This window comes from Rhinichthys klamathensis, unplaced genomic scaffold, assembly GCF_029890125.1.
Source record: "Rhinichthys klamathensis goyatoka isolate OS25496 unplaced genomic scaffold, OSU_Roscu_1.1 h1tg000359l_1, whole genome shotgun sequence".
NCBI classification, from domain to species: Eukaryota; Metazoa; Chordata; class Actinopteri; order Cypriniformes; family Leuciscidae; genus Rhinichthys; species Rhinichthys klamathensis.
Window position 1 is genome coordinate 863,335 of NW_026606868.1, and position 17,020 is coordinate 880,354.

Genomic DNA, 17,020 nt, shown 5'->3' on the forward strand with positions numbered 1-17,020 from the left:
ACTGGTATGCAGCCACAGTCATCACAAACACTGCTATGTTTCTCAATAAAATGTCCATTAACATTATTATTGGATTCAAATTGTGATATTTAATTTATTATGTTCTATATTAAGTTGTATTTTCTAGTCTGGAATGTCGCTAGCAAACAATGAGAGTGATGCAAACAAGGAAAACATGACATTATTTTGCACTGAAAAACACTCTCACTTTGCATGACCAGGACAGTTATTTGTTTATACACTAAAAAAACAACAACAGAAATATCATTGATTTTATGCTAATTTGATAATGCTCGGTTCATAGATTTTTTCTTTTTACGTTTATGTGCCAGCAAGGTTCAGCTTTGTTTCTTTATATTATGAAGGTAATAACTTTTTTCAGTGCCATCATAATTTTTTTGCTACTTTAAAAAAACCTTTATGTATACTTTTAATTCTTTGACATTAAAACTTAATCAGAATATTATCACTTTGATAATAACAAAAGGGAAACGTTTCCTTCCCCACACTGGCTTTGCATGTTTAAGCATTAAATAATGTTTTTGCTCCTAATAAAATTTTTTTTTTGTATATTTAAAAATCAAAGAATTCTCCTGTGACGCATATAATCACATAATATTAGTAGGCAAAAAAAAAAAAAAAAAAAATTATAATAATAATAATTATATATATATATATCCACAAGGTTAAAAATGCTCGACGCAGGATACATCCTTATACACAAAAATCCCTTTATAACTGAACATATTATGTTCTAAAGCAGCTGATTATTTTATATATTCCATTTCATTTTAGAGGCCTAACAACCAATTAGTACACACACAGAGACTGGTGAGAGAGCTGGGTGATAACATTACTTTATTTGCCCCTTCCTTGAACAAACTTAATTGTTTATTCACAAACATTAGAAATTGCTGTACAATTAATTGGTCCAGTGTCATAGAAAGACACCCTCAGGGCTAATGTCTGTGCATTGGTAATGTCCATTCTAAAAATGGCTGCTTATCTGCCTGCTATCTGAATGGAAACCATCTGGACTTAAGCCCTAATGCATATAATAATGGACTAAAAAAGGAATCGATGCATCTGGCTCGACTCTTAAAATAAAAGTGTTGTTTACAATCTGTTGTATAGGTTAGGTCTATCAGCTGAATTCTCAAGTTACAACAGCTTTCTCTTTCAGTTGTGAGATTGAGGCTGAAAACATGACGTGTGTTTTTCTGCAAAGCTAAGAGCGTTCGGGCAAGTAAGAATTAAGCTCGTCTCCAAGGCAACAGACAGGAAGTGTCGCTTAAGTGGTTTCCTGATGGCTTCCTCTTTATCGCTGAATGATATCTGACATGTTGTGTGTGTGCGAATGTGTAATGTGTTTCAGAGATAAAGCAATGAGTATCTAGTACAGTTTGATGAATTTAACTTACTTTGTGATATTTGTGATTATGTAAATGTCATGACTGCCTTAATCTGATAAAAAAAAACAAAAAAACAGTTTGATCAGGATCAACACATTTTCAGATTTCTGTTACATTTTCTTGTATAATTTGTGTTCTTCCTTTTTTGAGTCTAAGCAGACTTACTTGACAGTAACAATGAACTTATGGCATTGGAAATACGTCACGTTCTATGATGCTAGTGTTTGTTTCCTGGTTTATCTGGTATCTCATTTTGTTTACGTGTGTCGTGTGTGTGTGTGTGTGTGTGTGTGTGTGTGTGTGTGTGTGTGTGTGTGTGTGTGTGTAGGCCTGTCTGAACGTAGGTGTATGTCTTCAGGTAAATGTGTTCACTTGCTTTATTTAGGTCACTTGAGATTTTCTGATATGTTTGCTTTCTAAGCAAAGTATGTGTTTCATGGCAATTTTACAGTGCTCATCAAACAATTCAAACATAATCTGTAAACAATTACATTTAACATTTTAGATATACAACAAACTCACTGTTGTTACAGTAACCGAATGAATACAGGGATTCGGCACATCTACTCAGGGGCGGATCTACCGGGGTGGCATAGGGTGGCAAATGCCACCCTAAAAGAAAGCCTTGCCACCCCTGCTGCCACCCCAGTTGGCGGCAACGAATTAAAAGTTATGGCCAATTTGACAATTTACGAACGCGAATCTCCAATGTCCGACTGCAGTGAATTCGCTCCGTGCATAATATGACGACCGTTGACGTTCGTACTTTATTGTGTGGGCAAATACTTCCGGTGATCTGACCGCGAGAGCGGGAGACAGCGAGAGCAAGAGACAACAGCGACCGAGTTCCATTACCAGAGAGATAAGTTTTCAACCCGACCAAATTTTTAAATGCATATATCATTTTCAGTGTATTTCACCTGTGCGTTTCTATGCTTTATATTACTGCATTTATTTTGTGCAAGTGAGATGAGTAAAGAACATCTGTTTCATATATCATTATCTGTCTGGTGTTTATAAGCAGTAGCCTACAGTATTTTACTACGTGTAAAATATACACAAACTTAGCTATATTAAGTTGTTTGTGTACAGTTAAAAATATAAATGTAAAATATGGGATAATAATATTGATCGAGCAATTGATGTAAGTAAGTAAAAATACATGCGCAGAATTAAGAAAATATTATTTAATATTTATGGAGATAAATTTTAGCCTATGATAAAGCAAACGTGTGAATGTTCACAGGGTATTTTATTTAATATTATAACTATTATTATATAGTAGTGTAATGTAGACAGACACTATATCACAACTAAAAAGAGTTTTGAGTTTTTTTTTTGTTCAATTTGCACACTGAATATGGGTTGGAGCTCTTTATTTTGAACTCTCAAAGTGCACCAGGTTGATGAATTTAACATTAAAAAGCACAAAATTTTCTTACGGGGGAGCATGCCCCCGAACCCCCCTAGAGGGACAGAGGTGCACTCTGCACTCACCACAGATTTCCATGGGAAAAACCGGTATGCAGCTTATAGCTTGTTTTAGGATTCATCACTGTGGAGTATAGTTCAACTGAGTATAGTTCAACTTTTAGTACCCCCCCCCCCCCCCCCCCCACACACACACAAAACAGATACAAATAATGCCCTTTTGTAGTGTGTTACACATACGATTTCTCATCAAACTGTGTTAACTGTGATTAAATTCAGTATATATACGTCTGCCATGTTGCCACCCCTCAAAAATTCCTGCCCCCCTCTTGCCACCCCATAAATATTTTCCTAGATCCGCCCCTGCATCTACTGTATCATAGTGAACCTCTCTAAAGTTTAACATAGCCTACATATTGTAACTGTACATGCAAATGTTCATATATACTCAATAGATTGATATTAATATATCATATCTGTTACTTTAAATAAAACATTCAAATTCAGTTATTCAAACATTTTAAAGAGGAAGTAGCAGACGAACGGCACTTTGGGCATCCTCGCTTATTTTCGATTTACTGTCAAATTGTGATCCAAATACATCATGGAATTTAGTTACCAGTATTTTTTTGACACTAAGAAGTATCTTATCTTGACATTAAGAAGACATCTAAGAAGAAGTCTGCATGAAAAATAAGGTTTATGTACCACAGTCAGCATTATTCACCAGATTTATTCCCAAAATTTACTTTTAAAATTCAAGCTGGAAAGATTTACTGATATAATAAGTACTATTTGATAAATCTCCCCCTGGATATTTACAGCAAATTGCAGGCTGTGCTTCGCATGGGGAGGTTCACTGGTAATCGCGAGTACTGGCTTCTGAAACTGTGCTTTTTGTTGTTAAGCTCTGTAGCTGCATTCTCCTGGCCGCCAGCAGGCGAGTGCTTTCCAGCGCATTTTCTACCTTCCCTTCTTTGTTATTTGTCTTTTTAACCTTTTCTTTGTCCTGCTGGGACTCATTGGTGAATGTGTTTGGGTCTGGAGCGCCCTCTAGTGCTGGTAGGGCGTCAGGGGGCAGGTCAGTGGGAGTGGGCTTGCCCTCAGCCTGCTCCTCATTGGGGGTGTTCAGGTTTGATGGGGAATGTTTGCTGTTGGTGCAAGTGGACCTGAACGAAATTACATTTAAGATGGAAGACAGAAACACAACTGTTAAGCATTCTGTCAGGATATTTTTCTGGAAGATGGAAAAACATGATCAACTGAAAGGTATAAGGTTATGGCCTATGGCAGGTAAGTCATCATCATGTTTAAGGCATCAAAATGATTCATTATAAACAGCAGAGAATATGAAGTGAAAGATATTCGCTTAACAGCAAAACCAGCTACCTGCATTATGTTTTGTGTTTGCTGGTATGCTAGTGTCCCTTCTAGCAGGGACGTGCACAGGGGGGTTGCTCAGGTTGCCCGGGCAACTGCCCATATGCCCTTCTCGACTCAGGTTGCCCTTCCGAAAAAAAAAAAGAAAAAAAATTTTTTTAGGCCTAGATAAAAGAATTTCACGTAGGCCTAGATAAAAAAAAATAATAAAAAAAAAATCGCAAAGCCTCATTCACTTCCATTCGGGCACTCAGCTCAACTGTTTACGTGGCTGCAGCTCTGCACGCGACCATAGACTGCACGCGACCGGTGCGTAAGACCCCGCCTCCATCTCGTGTCATAGCGCGTCAATTAATGTGTACAACATACATGACAAAATAAAGCGAAACTATCCTTCTGGTCACGAAAAGAGGAAGAATAAAAAAACCATGAGAGTGAATTGCGGGAACAACAATCAGGTAAACTTGTGTTCTCTCCTCTCTAAGTTTGATGTCAGCAAAGTTTGATGTTTTTCGGTCTTGCTAACCTAGCTGGGCAGGCAGTGCATCTCTTGTATCACTTTGTGCCTGACAAAAGTGAGAGTAAAATACAATTATTTATTACGTTTGTTTTTGATAAACGACAAAGTGCAACGGTGTTTGTTTACTGCAGCTCAGAAAACATAACCGCGTCGCGTGTGTTATCCATGGTGTTATCATGCGTTCATATGCGCGTGCACGAAGTGAAACGTGCATTTTTCAAGCAGAATATGTGGAGACCAGACATACTGTACAATACATGCACGTGAATGATGGCACTCCCAATCAAAGTACACTACACGTTTAAAACAAGACACTGATTATCTAGTCTCAGTGTTAAAAACTCTAAACAACTGCACTAATTATGCAAGATAGAAAGCAATGTATTGACAATTTGACATTGATTGACTATTGATTTATAGGCTATATTGAATTTAAAATGTTGATTAGCTGGACATACTGGTCAATATGGATGCACATCCCTCAGTAAATAATAACCATAAATCAAGAATTGCTTCAACATGCATAATAATAAATAAAACAATCATACTGATGCCGAAAATACCCAGGCTGTAGAGAGAACCAAAGTTAATCCCAAAAGCCAAAGCTCAGGGTTATAATTTATTATTTTCTTCTTATTTATGTTTACGTTAATGTTCACTTGTTATCTTAACATTCTATAGAAAATACTCTATTCAATAAATATTGTTTGTTTGAACCTCATTCTGTTCTATATTGTTGTACTTATTCTTTGACTGTTTTGTTTAAAGGAGGGAGGATTGTATGGGAGCACTGAAGTGTCAGGTGTGACTGTGTGGCAATGGCAAATGGTTTACATAGCTCACGACATCACGGGACAGGTACAGGACCCCTTAGGGCCCCAGGGGGAGGTCAGGATCGGCACTGGGTTTAGCAGTCGATTCTGTTCCCTACCGGAATTCCTGTTCCCTTTACGCAATCATACTACAAATCATGCGTAGTTGCCCGTAGCCTACCATCACAACTGAATACGAGCAAGAAGCACAACTGAATGTACGGGAAGCCAAAAGGTTAAAAAAGGATTGTATTTTTTCCCAAAATCTAAGCGTTGTTTTTTTTTATTACAAGCGAGTTTTTCCATTCAATCCAGATTATTTCTTTTTGAGAGCTCAGAGCTTTTCAGTTCAGAGCAACTGCCCCTCAAAATTCCTGTGAACGTCCCTGCCTTCTAGTCCCTTTTTGACTAGCAAAACATCCTTGGTCAGCCATGATACTTTTCAACCAGTTTCACCAGCTAAGTTGTGTAAACCTACTAGAATTCTGGTCTTTTTTCAGCAGTGTAGATCACATAGTTGTTGTGCTTTGACTTGTGTTTTTCCAAACTCACCCATTTGAGCTTCTGTCCTCTGAGTCCTTCTGCTCATTGCTGTATCTGAGCTTAAATGACAGATCTTGCTTTCCCTTCAGCCAATATGTCTTCATATAACCTTTACCCTGAATCAAGAGGGATTACAGTTGATTTCACACCACTTTATTTGCTTGCGGTATGAGTAATATAACGTCATACTAAAAAAAAACATTATTTATATGAAAAGTTTTACACAAAGTAGTGAATGGTACTTTTAGACATAATGCTTAACCCCTCCACCGCTCTAAGGGGGATTTAAACTGAGATTCCAAGCATGGGAGCCTCTAGTGCACATCTTGAGGCCAGGGAATTGAGGTTTACTTGTTTACACAGCTCTTAACTGGTCTCCTACTACTCTTTCCGCTCCGAGTGGGATTCGAACCGGCATCTCCAGCATGGGAGGCGGGCGTTCTAACAAGGATGCTAAAGAACACAGCCTCTAGTGTCATGGGGGTTTTCCTGCACAGCTCTCACTAGCTGGTCTCAGTTACACTCACCCCCCTAAACCCCATTCCCGGGTCACGGCAGCAATGAAACCCTTCCAATTCTACTCATAATACGTCAAGCAGGATTCGAACCAGCGTCTCCAGCATGGTAGGGGGGTATGCTAACAAGGACGCTAAAGACCGCAGCCTCTAGTGTCCATCGCTAGTGCGCCGAGGCCAGGGAAGTGAGGTTTACTCGCACAGCTCTTTACTAGCTAGCCTCCGTTACACTTACAGTCATGTACACTTACATGATATGAAGCCATTTAAATAGGATAATAAATGTTTTACTACACATGGACCGGGTTGAGCATTTATATTGCTCAATGCAACTGTTTTTGGGCAAGACTTTGGTCCATGGAAGTCTTGGATTAAACTGTGGCTCTGAAAGAAATTTTTAGGCCTGGACTATGTTATGCTACGTTATGATTGTGAACACTAATATATACACTACCATTGGAAATTTAGGGTCAGTAAGATTTTTGTTTAAAAGTATTGAATTCTTTTATTCAGAAAGGAATGCTTTAAACTGATCAAAAGTGACAGCAAAAATTGTATTAAAAATGTATTTTCTTTTGAACGTTCTTTTAATCAAAGAATGTTGGAAAAATATTATCACAATTTCTAAAAAAAATATTAAGCAGCGCAACTGTTGAATGTTTTCAACATTCATAATAATAATAAGTAATGTTACTTGAGCACCAAATCAGCATGAAGGATCATGTGACACTGAAGACTGAAAGCTGAAAATTTAGCTTTGTCATCAAAGGAATAAGTTACATTTTAAAATATATTCAATTAGAAAACATTTATTTTAAATTATTATAATATTTCACAATAATTCTATTTTACTGTATTTTTGCTCAAATAAATGCAGTCTTGGTGACCATAAAAGACTTCTTAAAAAAAAGAAAGAAAAAAAGTTTCATTGGTGTACATAGTTTTGGAAGTTTTAATGTGCAGAACATTGTTGATAATGACAGTGAAGATGTTGGTGATGATAATTATGTACAGTACCTTAACAAAAATCTTTCCACGTTCCTCAATGATGTATGGCTCATGCTCCAGATGGTCTTTGGTGGTTTGACTGATGTGAATTTGCATGCCCTAGCCGCACAGAAAGAGAGAGAGAGAGTAAAATTAGCTGTTTAATTAACTGTATTCCCTGTAAAATATCATTTAAAATCACTCATTATTTATTTCATGATAAGACAGTTTTGTATAGTTATTTAAGGCTGTTCATTTCTATATGTAAATCATGTTCTTAGATTGTGTGGCACGCATACAAATTATGAATACATCAGATGAAAGGGTTGTTTTGTTATGCATGGAATACTGTGTGAGTCCGGGTGCACCTACCAACACGGATCTGGATGTTGTCCCCGGTGGAGGGGCCTTTTAGGTGATCAATGGAGCTCAACATATCTAGAGCCATGTCACAGATGTGGTGGGCATGAAATGTGGTTTTATTGGGCACACCTGCCACCACCATGTAGGCATCCCTAATGGTCTCCACCTGAGTGAGCAAGAGCATTAGTTGGAGTTTTATTACGCACTCAATTTGAAGCGCTTTAATAATGACAATAAAGATGAAAGGTACCGTACTTAATTAGAAATTAGAAAGTTTTAGTAAAAAATAGGGATGCATAGATGTACAAATTCTGGCAGATACCACCAAGCTGATATTTTCTGGTATTTACCGAAATTATTTTTAGGCCATAGTCGATATTAAAGACTGATTTATAAAGGACAGTATAATAAATGGTTATTCATTTTGAGATTTGCCAAATATTACAAATACTTTTTTTTAAAGTTTGGGGTCAGTATGATAAAAAAAAGGAAATACATTTTTTTCATTCAGCAAGGATGCATTAAATTGATACATATAATGATACAAAAGATTTCTATTTAAAATAAATGCTGTTCTTTTGGAATTTTGAAAAAAAAAAAATGCAGAAAAAATGTATCATGGTTTCCACATGAAGCAGCACAACTGTTTTCAACATTGATATCTATAAGAAATGTTTCTTGAGCAAATCAGTAGAATGATTTCTGATGCATCGTGTGACACTGAAAACTGGAGTATGATGACTTCCATTTTTACATTTCCATTTTAAAATATATTAAAATAGAAATAGCTATTGGCAATATTAGATTATAGAATAATCTAATTTAGCGCGATAACCGATATGGTAGTGATATATATCGTGCCTCCCTTGTAAAAAAAAAAAGAGGATTGCTGTGAAGGTCTTTTATGTCGAAGAACATGTGTCAGTGGAAAGTTGCCTTTGTTGGAGTTCCTTATGTTACCTTATAAACATTGTGCTTCTCGCTGAGTGTGTCAAAAACGATGTAGATCTCGTTTAGCATGTCCACCACCTGCATGGGGCTGATGTGGATACAGATCTCATTAAACTTCACCACATCGCTGAACAGGATGGTCACGTCTGGGAACACCTGGAGGGAGATAACAGATCAAGAACAGTGCTTAATAACAGCAGGACAGCACTAGAGGAAAAAATAAAGTGCTTTTCATCGTATTTCATTAACCCTCTTGAGATTTTGATCTCAGTGGTCAGTCTATACTAAGTGAAATTCATTTCAATTGTGTGCTTAATTGTGTTTAGAAGTGTGTTTAATGGGTGGGTTTGCGTGTACCTGACATGTCTCCAGGGCTGTGATTCCCTTGCGCAGTCTGTCCGCCACTGCTTTGGGTATCATGGCATACAGCAGGGAGTCTCCTCTCTTCTTCTCCTCGTCCAGTTTTTTAATGATCTCCTGCAGCTGTGCATATTTCTGCTGCTCCTGTAGGAGGCACAGTCAGAGATCGGCCTGTCATTTCTAGATGCAATAACAACAGACTCTGTGTTTAATAATTGGCTTAATAGACTTGAGTCAGTCCTTACTGGAAATTCTGCTACATAACTCCTGCATTTTAAATAAAATGTGTCTCTTTAAGGATGGGATTTTGGGCTCGGTGGCATCAGTGTGACATTTATACCTGGTCAAGTGCCAGTTGCAGCTCTGCTGATTGCTGTGTTCCAGCCAGGATGAGCTCTCTGCTTGAGTCGTGCAGGTTTAAATCATTGACGTAAACACCCATTTTTATCATATCCTCCACTGTCTCAATACTGTACAAAGGAGAATATGTTTTAATAAAGACTACAACATATGTAACTGTGATCTTTTTATAAAAACAGCATTTTTTATGCAGTTAAACTGTTTCTACAGACAGATCTGGCAATTGTAGACTTATTACTACACATTTTAAAGGGCTCATATGGAAAACAGGATTTCAATTATATAGATTGGTACTACCCAACTTGACAGGTCGGTTCTGATCGGGACATGGACAGTAGGGGGAAAGAACCTATATAATTGTGCATAGTCAAGATAGTAAAATAAATGGGCTTAGTAACTTTAAAGTAATTTAGTAATTACTTATTTACTTTTTATTTATACTCTTATTATTTACAACATGCTTGTTTTTAAGGACATATTTGTTGCTTTTGTATGCTTAACATTTTTTGCTGCAGTGTTGGATGATGTCCAATGTAAAAACTGGATCCTGAAAAGAGAACCTGTTTAATTCTCAGAGGTCAGAGAGAATGGAAAATGGTCATTTCAAACTAAATAATGACTAAAAAATCTACGAGAATATAGGATATGGTCCCTTTGAAATGACTTGGCAGAGAACTATTGATTGTCAGTTTAATGTGGCAATAACTAAACTAATGTTTTCCATTAGCTCAGACTACAATGTTGTAAATGTGTGAGATTATGAAAGCTTACATGGGAGTTCCTAGAAAGATGAGGGAGTCCCACTGAGGGACGTACTTCATCTGGCCCTTGAGATGGAGAGGCTTTTTAGGGGGCTCCCGCATGTCTTCAAATATTGTTTCACTGCACTCACCTGAACAAGAGAGAAGTTTAATTTTTCATTGCATAGACAGAAGATTTGCATTCCTTTGGATGATCAAGACTAGAGACACTTTCTGAGGTTCCCAAAACACTTTAAATAATGATTTTAATCTCATTGACTATAGCATTTCTCAATGTTGTCTTGGATCAGAGTTATGCCACAGAAGTGTTCTTTTCTTGAATGTTTTCCAAAAGCATAAAACAATGTCTAGAAAGATGCCAGTGGAACTCATTCAGAGCATCACTTTTCTGTAATGTGTCTAACCGGTGACAGTCTGAAAAGCCAGCAGCTCGATGTCCTCTCCTCCAGAATTACGCGAGCTGCTGTACTGAGTCAGAGTGCCGCTGTATTCCTGATCTGTCCCCTTCATTTCCTCCATCACTTTAATATCTGAGAGAACAGTAAGTAAGTAAGTAAGTAAGTAAGTAAAGTTTATTTATATTGCACTTTTCACAGATAAAATCACAAAGTGCTTTACAAAGTGCAACCACAAAATAAAACAGTATACAATCAGTAAAAATTACAACATTTAAAGAGCCCAAAATAAAACCCAGTTAACTAAATGCTTGTCTAAATAACAGTGTCTTAAGATGCCTTTTAAAAGAATCGACCGAGTCGGCCACATGGAGGAACAAAGGCAAGGCGTTCCACAGTCTGGGGGCTACAACCTGAAAGGACAGGTCTCCCCGGGTTTTATAGCGAGTCTTTGGGACCATTAACAGACTCTGGCCTGAGGATCGAAGTGCACGGCCTGGGGAGTATGTGCATAACAAATCAGCAATGTATTGAGGGGCCTGACCATGTAAAGCTCTAAAAGTTAAAACTAATATTTTAAAATCAATACGCAATTTGATGGGTAGCCAGTGTAAGGAGGACAAAATGGATGTAATGTGTGTCCTCCTGCCAGATCTTGTTAGAAGCCTTGCCGCAGTATTTTGAACCATTTGAAGGCGATTTAAAGTAGATTTGTTACAAAAAGTAAAAAGAGAGTTACAGTAATCTAACCGTGAAGAAATAAAAGCATGGATAACCACTTCGGGGTCAGAGTCTGAACAGCAGAGGCACAGTCACAGAAGTCAGCATGAGACATTATCTGCTTTAATCCGTGTAGATCTGTGTAGGCTAGATGGTTAGATGCATTACATCAACCAGCTGGAGTGCACTTGATTTCCACTAGAGGGGACTCCTGCCGTCGTCTTGGCTTTCCCATCATGAACTACACTTCCCATAACCCACTGCCTGGACTCATTATTGTTTGATCACTTCTACCTGTGTGTCATCACCCTTGTTAACTCTGTCTATATAAGCCCTGTTTATTCAGTCACTCATTGCAAAGTCTTGTATCTTGTCACACTGCATTCTGTGTGTTATTTTCTGGTTTTCTGTTTCATGGTTTTGATCTTCTGCTTGTCTCCCTGGATTTGCCTGTGTCCTGCATTGTTTGCCCTGTGGTTTTGACCCTTGCCTGTTATATAGATTTTGATTCTAGATTGCCCAAATAAAGCTGCATTTGGATCCTCAACCCCTTGTGGATGTGAATGCTTACATGCTATTAATGTATCTGATTTCTGATGTCAACACCACTACGGTTCTTGTTCTGATTAGTCAGTGTGGCTTTGGCTATTATTAGGCATGGAATATGTGAGCGAAGAATTCTCTCTCTCTGTGTGTGTGTATACAGTATATATATATGTGTGTGTGTGTGTGTGAAGGACACATCTAAATAAAAATCTAGTTTAAAACACACATGCCAAGTTCTTTAGAAATGTCCTCTTTGTGCTCATGTTGGATTCATATGATTTAGAAAATCTTTTATACCATTTTCAAGAAAAGTTTAAATTGAATGGTTCTAAAAAAAAGTGAGTGTCACACTTGTAATAATTTTTTTTCATTTCATATTATTTTAAATGTTGAAAATAGTTTAACTGATTAAAATTTTGGCAAAAGCCATAATACATTTCTTCAAGATTCTGAAGAATAGAAAGTTCAAAAGAACAACATTTTTGTAAAATAGATTTTTTTTTAACTTTTGATCGATTTATTCGAATGAAGAATAAAGCATTAATTTCTTAAAAATATCTATTTCTTGCTGACCTTTGCTTGAGTGAATTATGTCACTGACTCCTATTATTTTTATTTAACGTGAAAATTTTTGTTACACATTTGACCCTAATATAATCTATTCTGCAGAATTCCACAGATTTTACCTCACAGTGAGTGTAAAAATGCTTTAACCAAAACAGAATAAGCACTGTACCTCGCTCTTCTTTTTTAGGTTTTTCACTCTCCTCTTTCTCCTCTGGTTCTTCTTTGTTGAGTTTAGGGATGTTGACCTTCTGTTTGCTCTCCACCACAGCCTTAGACAGCAGTTCAAACACATTGTTGAGGTGGGTGTAGATCTGAAAGAGCACACACCAACAAAGCACCTTTTCAGGACACAAATGCCAAGAGCATGAAAAGAAAGCATAAACATTTTTTTTTTTTAAACGCCTCATCTCTAAGTTGTTGGTTGTTACTTTTATAGTGCTTTGGTTCTATTCTCCAAACCTCCAGTTCACTCACATTATCCCAGCTGAATTCCAGCATGGTAACAACGCACCAGGGTAAACTCCTCATCGACCTTTTTACCCTGCAGATCAGAAAACACCTGCAGATCCGATACATGGTCATGTCCCTGCGGAATATTACGCTGAAGGGGAACATGTCAAAAAAGATTCCTCTCTTCATGGGCAGTTTCTCATAGCCTGGAGCTGTTTTCTGCTGGGGCATGCGGTGCTTAAACGCAGCGTTGTCAAAATTCATCTTGTACACCTTCAGAGAGAGAGTGAGAAGATCAAAAATGTAATAAAGAAATAAAGAATAACAGAGCTGGGTTTGTGTATACAGAGGAAGGGAAATGTCTCGTCTGTTTGGACTCTAACCACATATGTCATTTTCTCTGTTTCCTCTTTGGACAGAATCTCCACCTCAATGTCTGTGTTGTAAAACTGTCGACCCACCTGAGACAGCTGCCCTACAGAGGACCCACAACAGACTTAAAAAAAAAAAAAACTTAAACAGCCTGAGGCTACAAACACTTTGGCTGACCAGCTTTTATTGTGTAAGATCTAGTCAAACATTATTTTACCACATCTCAATGATCTGAACTTTACTTTGAGATCATTATTTTAATAATAATGTTGCATATCTCTCAGGAATTTTAATATGCAGTTTAATATGCAGCAAAGCACACATGCAGAGGTCACCATTATGCTCATCCTGTTAATATGGTAACTGTTCATTCAGTAAATGATGTATAAAGCAGATTTATTAACCAAATGTAAGGAGGCTCTTTTGTGGAGGGAAACAATTTGTCTCAGATGTACAGTTTTTGGATGTAAATTATATTAGTTGTAACTTGGTGTAATCAGACGAAAATCTTAAGACTTGGCCTGTACTTTTTATTGTTGTTAAAAGTTCATTCTGGGCCTTGACTTTGCATTACTGGTGACTCTTTCTTCAGGATACATTGTTACGCCAGTAGGTGGCAACAGGCTACTGTTTGAATGACTCAAGTGACTCATTGAATCATTCAATAAATCAATTTGTTCTGATTCATTTAGGAATGAAACAAGCAACTTAGGCTGCGTTTACACTTGGCATTAACATGCGATCACCGTGATCCGATCTAGCAGAGTATCATCATTTGTATCATCTTTACTCTAGATTAAGAGTAAAGATTATACAAATGAAACAATGTCCCAATTGCTTTTACTCACTCACTTTACTTTCCAATGCAATCTCCAGTCTTAGATCAAATTTAGTTTTTTGAACGAAGCAATACTTCCAGAGATGATCATAAAAAAATAACTGGGTTGATCATGTTAAAGAAGTCACATCATCGATCATCGGGGTTTAAGGTTATAGCGTGCAATAACTATATTGACAGAAATGTGAGATTAATAAACGTGCTGAAACAATAAAAACATTCAACATTTAAAACATTAAAAAATAAAAAGTATTCCAATTATTCCTCTGGCAAAGCAGTGTGCAGCTCTTCATTAAGATCTCATGACTGACTGTGATTGTACAGGTGATCGCCTCGTTCAGATAATGTTGTACAATTAAAATGAAAAATGACACACACACAGTATCATGTGAGTCTAAATAAACTGTTTTAAAGGTTGACGTTTATTGTATAAGGTTCAAATAAGTTTAATTTCTTGTCTAAACTGCGTCTGGCCATTATTTTCTGACAGCCACGAGGGGAGACTGGGCGGGGATTTATATGACGTCGCCCTCTGATTGTAGATACGATAGCTGGATTAGGTTTACATTACACTGAGATCCGATCAGAAACGCGTTTACACTTGTCTTTTCAATGTGTATGTGGACAACATCCTGATACAGGTCGGATGTTAATGCCAAGTGTAAACGCAGCCTTATATGTGAATCATATGATATAATCATTCATCCACTCGATTCGGTCAGGAGCGAAACATCACTTTCGGTTGCTCTGAGATGCCCAATATTTAATTCTGCTTTGGCTTTTTTTAATGAAGTAACTACCAATACTATGTCTGAATGTATGTTGTTGATTTGTTGTTTATTGAACTGTTGTTTAAAATCAATGTTCAACTTGCAGTCGTGCTGCTGGTCTGAATATAATATACTCTCTACACTTACAGTAGCACTATTACCTTTTACAAACTGTGTGAATCCTTTCCTTGTTGAACGGTAGTGCAGGGTAAGACTGGTCTCACATTCTTCCTCTACACAGAAACTAGGAGGCTGGACTTTTGGGAAGGAGAAACGGAAGTACTCATGTAGGTTATCCAGCTCATTGATGAAATCTCGTACATTGCGCCCCAGTACCTGAGACAAAGACATTAAAAGAGATTTAAAAGTTATGTAAAATGTGTACAATTATACAATTGTCCATTGAAAAAAGCCCAATAAAGAAAAATAGAAGAAAAATGTCATGTAAGTTTGTAAGTTTGAGGTTGGTAAGATGTTTTTTTTTTTTTTTTTTTACGATATTGCAATAAATCATAATTCTTTTTAAATATAGGCAGTTTAAATAAACTATAAGACAGTTTATTTAAAAAAAACAATTAAAGAGTAGCCTATATTTAAAATAGTTTTATTAAACTATTAAAACCTCTTATGCTCATCAAAGCTGCATTTATTTAATCAAAAATACTCATTAAAAATGTGAAATATCATTAAAATTTGAAATGACTCTTTTCTATTTTAATATATTGTAAAATGTAATTTATTCTTGTGATGGTAAAGCCGAATTTTCAGCATTATTACTCAATGTTGAAAACAGTTGTGCCGCTTAATATTTTTGTGGAAACTATGATACATTTTTTTTCCAGGATTCTTTGAAGAATAGAAAGTTAAAAGCACATTTGCTTTTTTGCAAAAGCACATTTTACAAAAAAACATTTGATTTTAAATAACATTTTTGTATAAATGTAAAAGTCTTTTCTTTCACAATTGACCAATTAAAAAAAAAAATCGGTAACTCTTTATTGTGATGGTCCTTCAAAAGATATTCCACTGACTATAAGTAACTTTGCAACTACATGTTAACTTATTTTAACCCTAACCCTACCAGTCTACTAATACTCAACTAACACCCTAATGAGAGTTAGTAGACATGTAGGTGCAACATTACTTATAGTCAACAGAATGTGTTAAAGGGACATAAAAAAAAATTTGAAACCAAAAAATCTTACTGACCCAAAACTTTTGAATGATAGTATATGTTTGTCTAAATGAGTACCTGTCACATACAGAGTCTACTGTGCTTGAAAATCACCTTTAAGATCCTCTCATAGCCATAGTTTCCTATCCGCTTGACCATGTAGACACCGAAAGCGTACATCAGCTCATCGTGAGTTTTTCCTAAAACCTCACCAGCTGCCTTTGCCAATCTTAGGATCAGATTATCGCTGGAATAATAAACACAAGCATTGTTAAATTAGCCAGATGCAAACTATGACACTTAATTAATCAGATATGTGACTCTACACTTTCAGGACTTACTTGTACATCTGGTGGCGAACAAATTTGAGGTGCGGGATCTCCGCTCTGGCCTCGATTAGCCTCCATACGTCCTCTCCATATGATTCATTTATGTAGTCATTCACCGCTTCCAAATACAGGCCATACATCTTCAGGGGGTTTGGAACCTCCAGTTTGCTGCTAAAAATATGATCAGTCTGCAGAGAGCTCAACCTGGATCAGAGATGCGTCATGGACATCAAGAGGCTTTTAGTCCAGCTTTTAGTTAGGCTTTTGGAAAAAAATCAATGAGATGCAAACAAGCAGAGATTTCTAGGACTCGAAGAAGTCCTATAAAAAGTCCTTTATACAAATAGATGTTCACTAAATATTATATTGTTGCTGAGAGTTTTGTGTAATCTATGAGAGTCTGAGAGCCCCTGTGTTTATTCATGCTTTTTTTTGTCTGCATGTGTAAAATGCTACTTTGTTTG

General features: G+C 36.8%; 1 protein-coding gene across 1 annotated transcript; it reads right to left on the reverse strand.

Annotated features, from left to right (window-relative positions):
• Positions 1–3,560: 3,560 nt before the first annotated feature.
• Positions 3,561–16,757, reverse strand: LOC130069306 (soluble guanylate cyclase 88E-like). The gene is given in 18 exon segments (XM_056233113.1): positions 3,561–3,795; positions 3,798–4,012; positions 6,108–6,214; positions 7,631–7,778; positions 7,969–8,129; positions 8,924–9,070; positions 9,272–9,418; positions 9,615–9,744; positions 10,406–10,526; positions 10,800–10,925; positions 12,793–12,934; positions 13,098–13,124; positions 13,126–13,187; positions 13,190–13,346; positions 13,457–13,548; positions 15,215–15,389; positions 16,342–16,474; positions 16,569–16,757. Coding segments are annotated over 18 exon segments (2,352 nt in total). The 5' UTR covers positions 16,697–16,757; the 3' UTR covers positions 3,561–3,661.
• Positions 16,758–17,020: the final 263 nt, after the last annotated feature.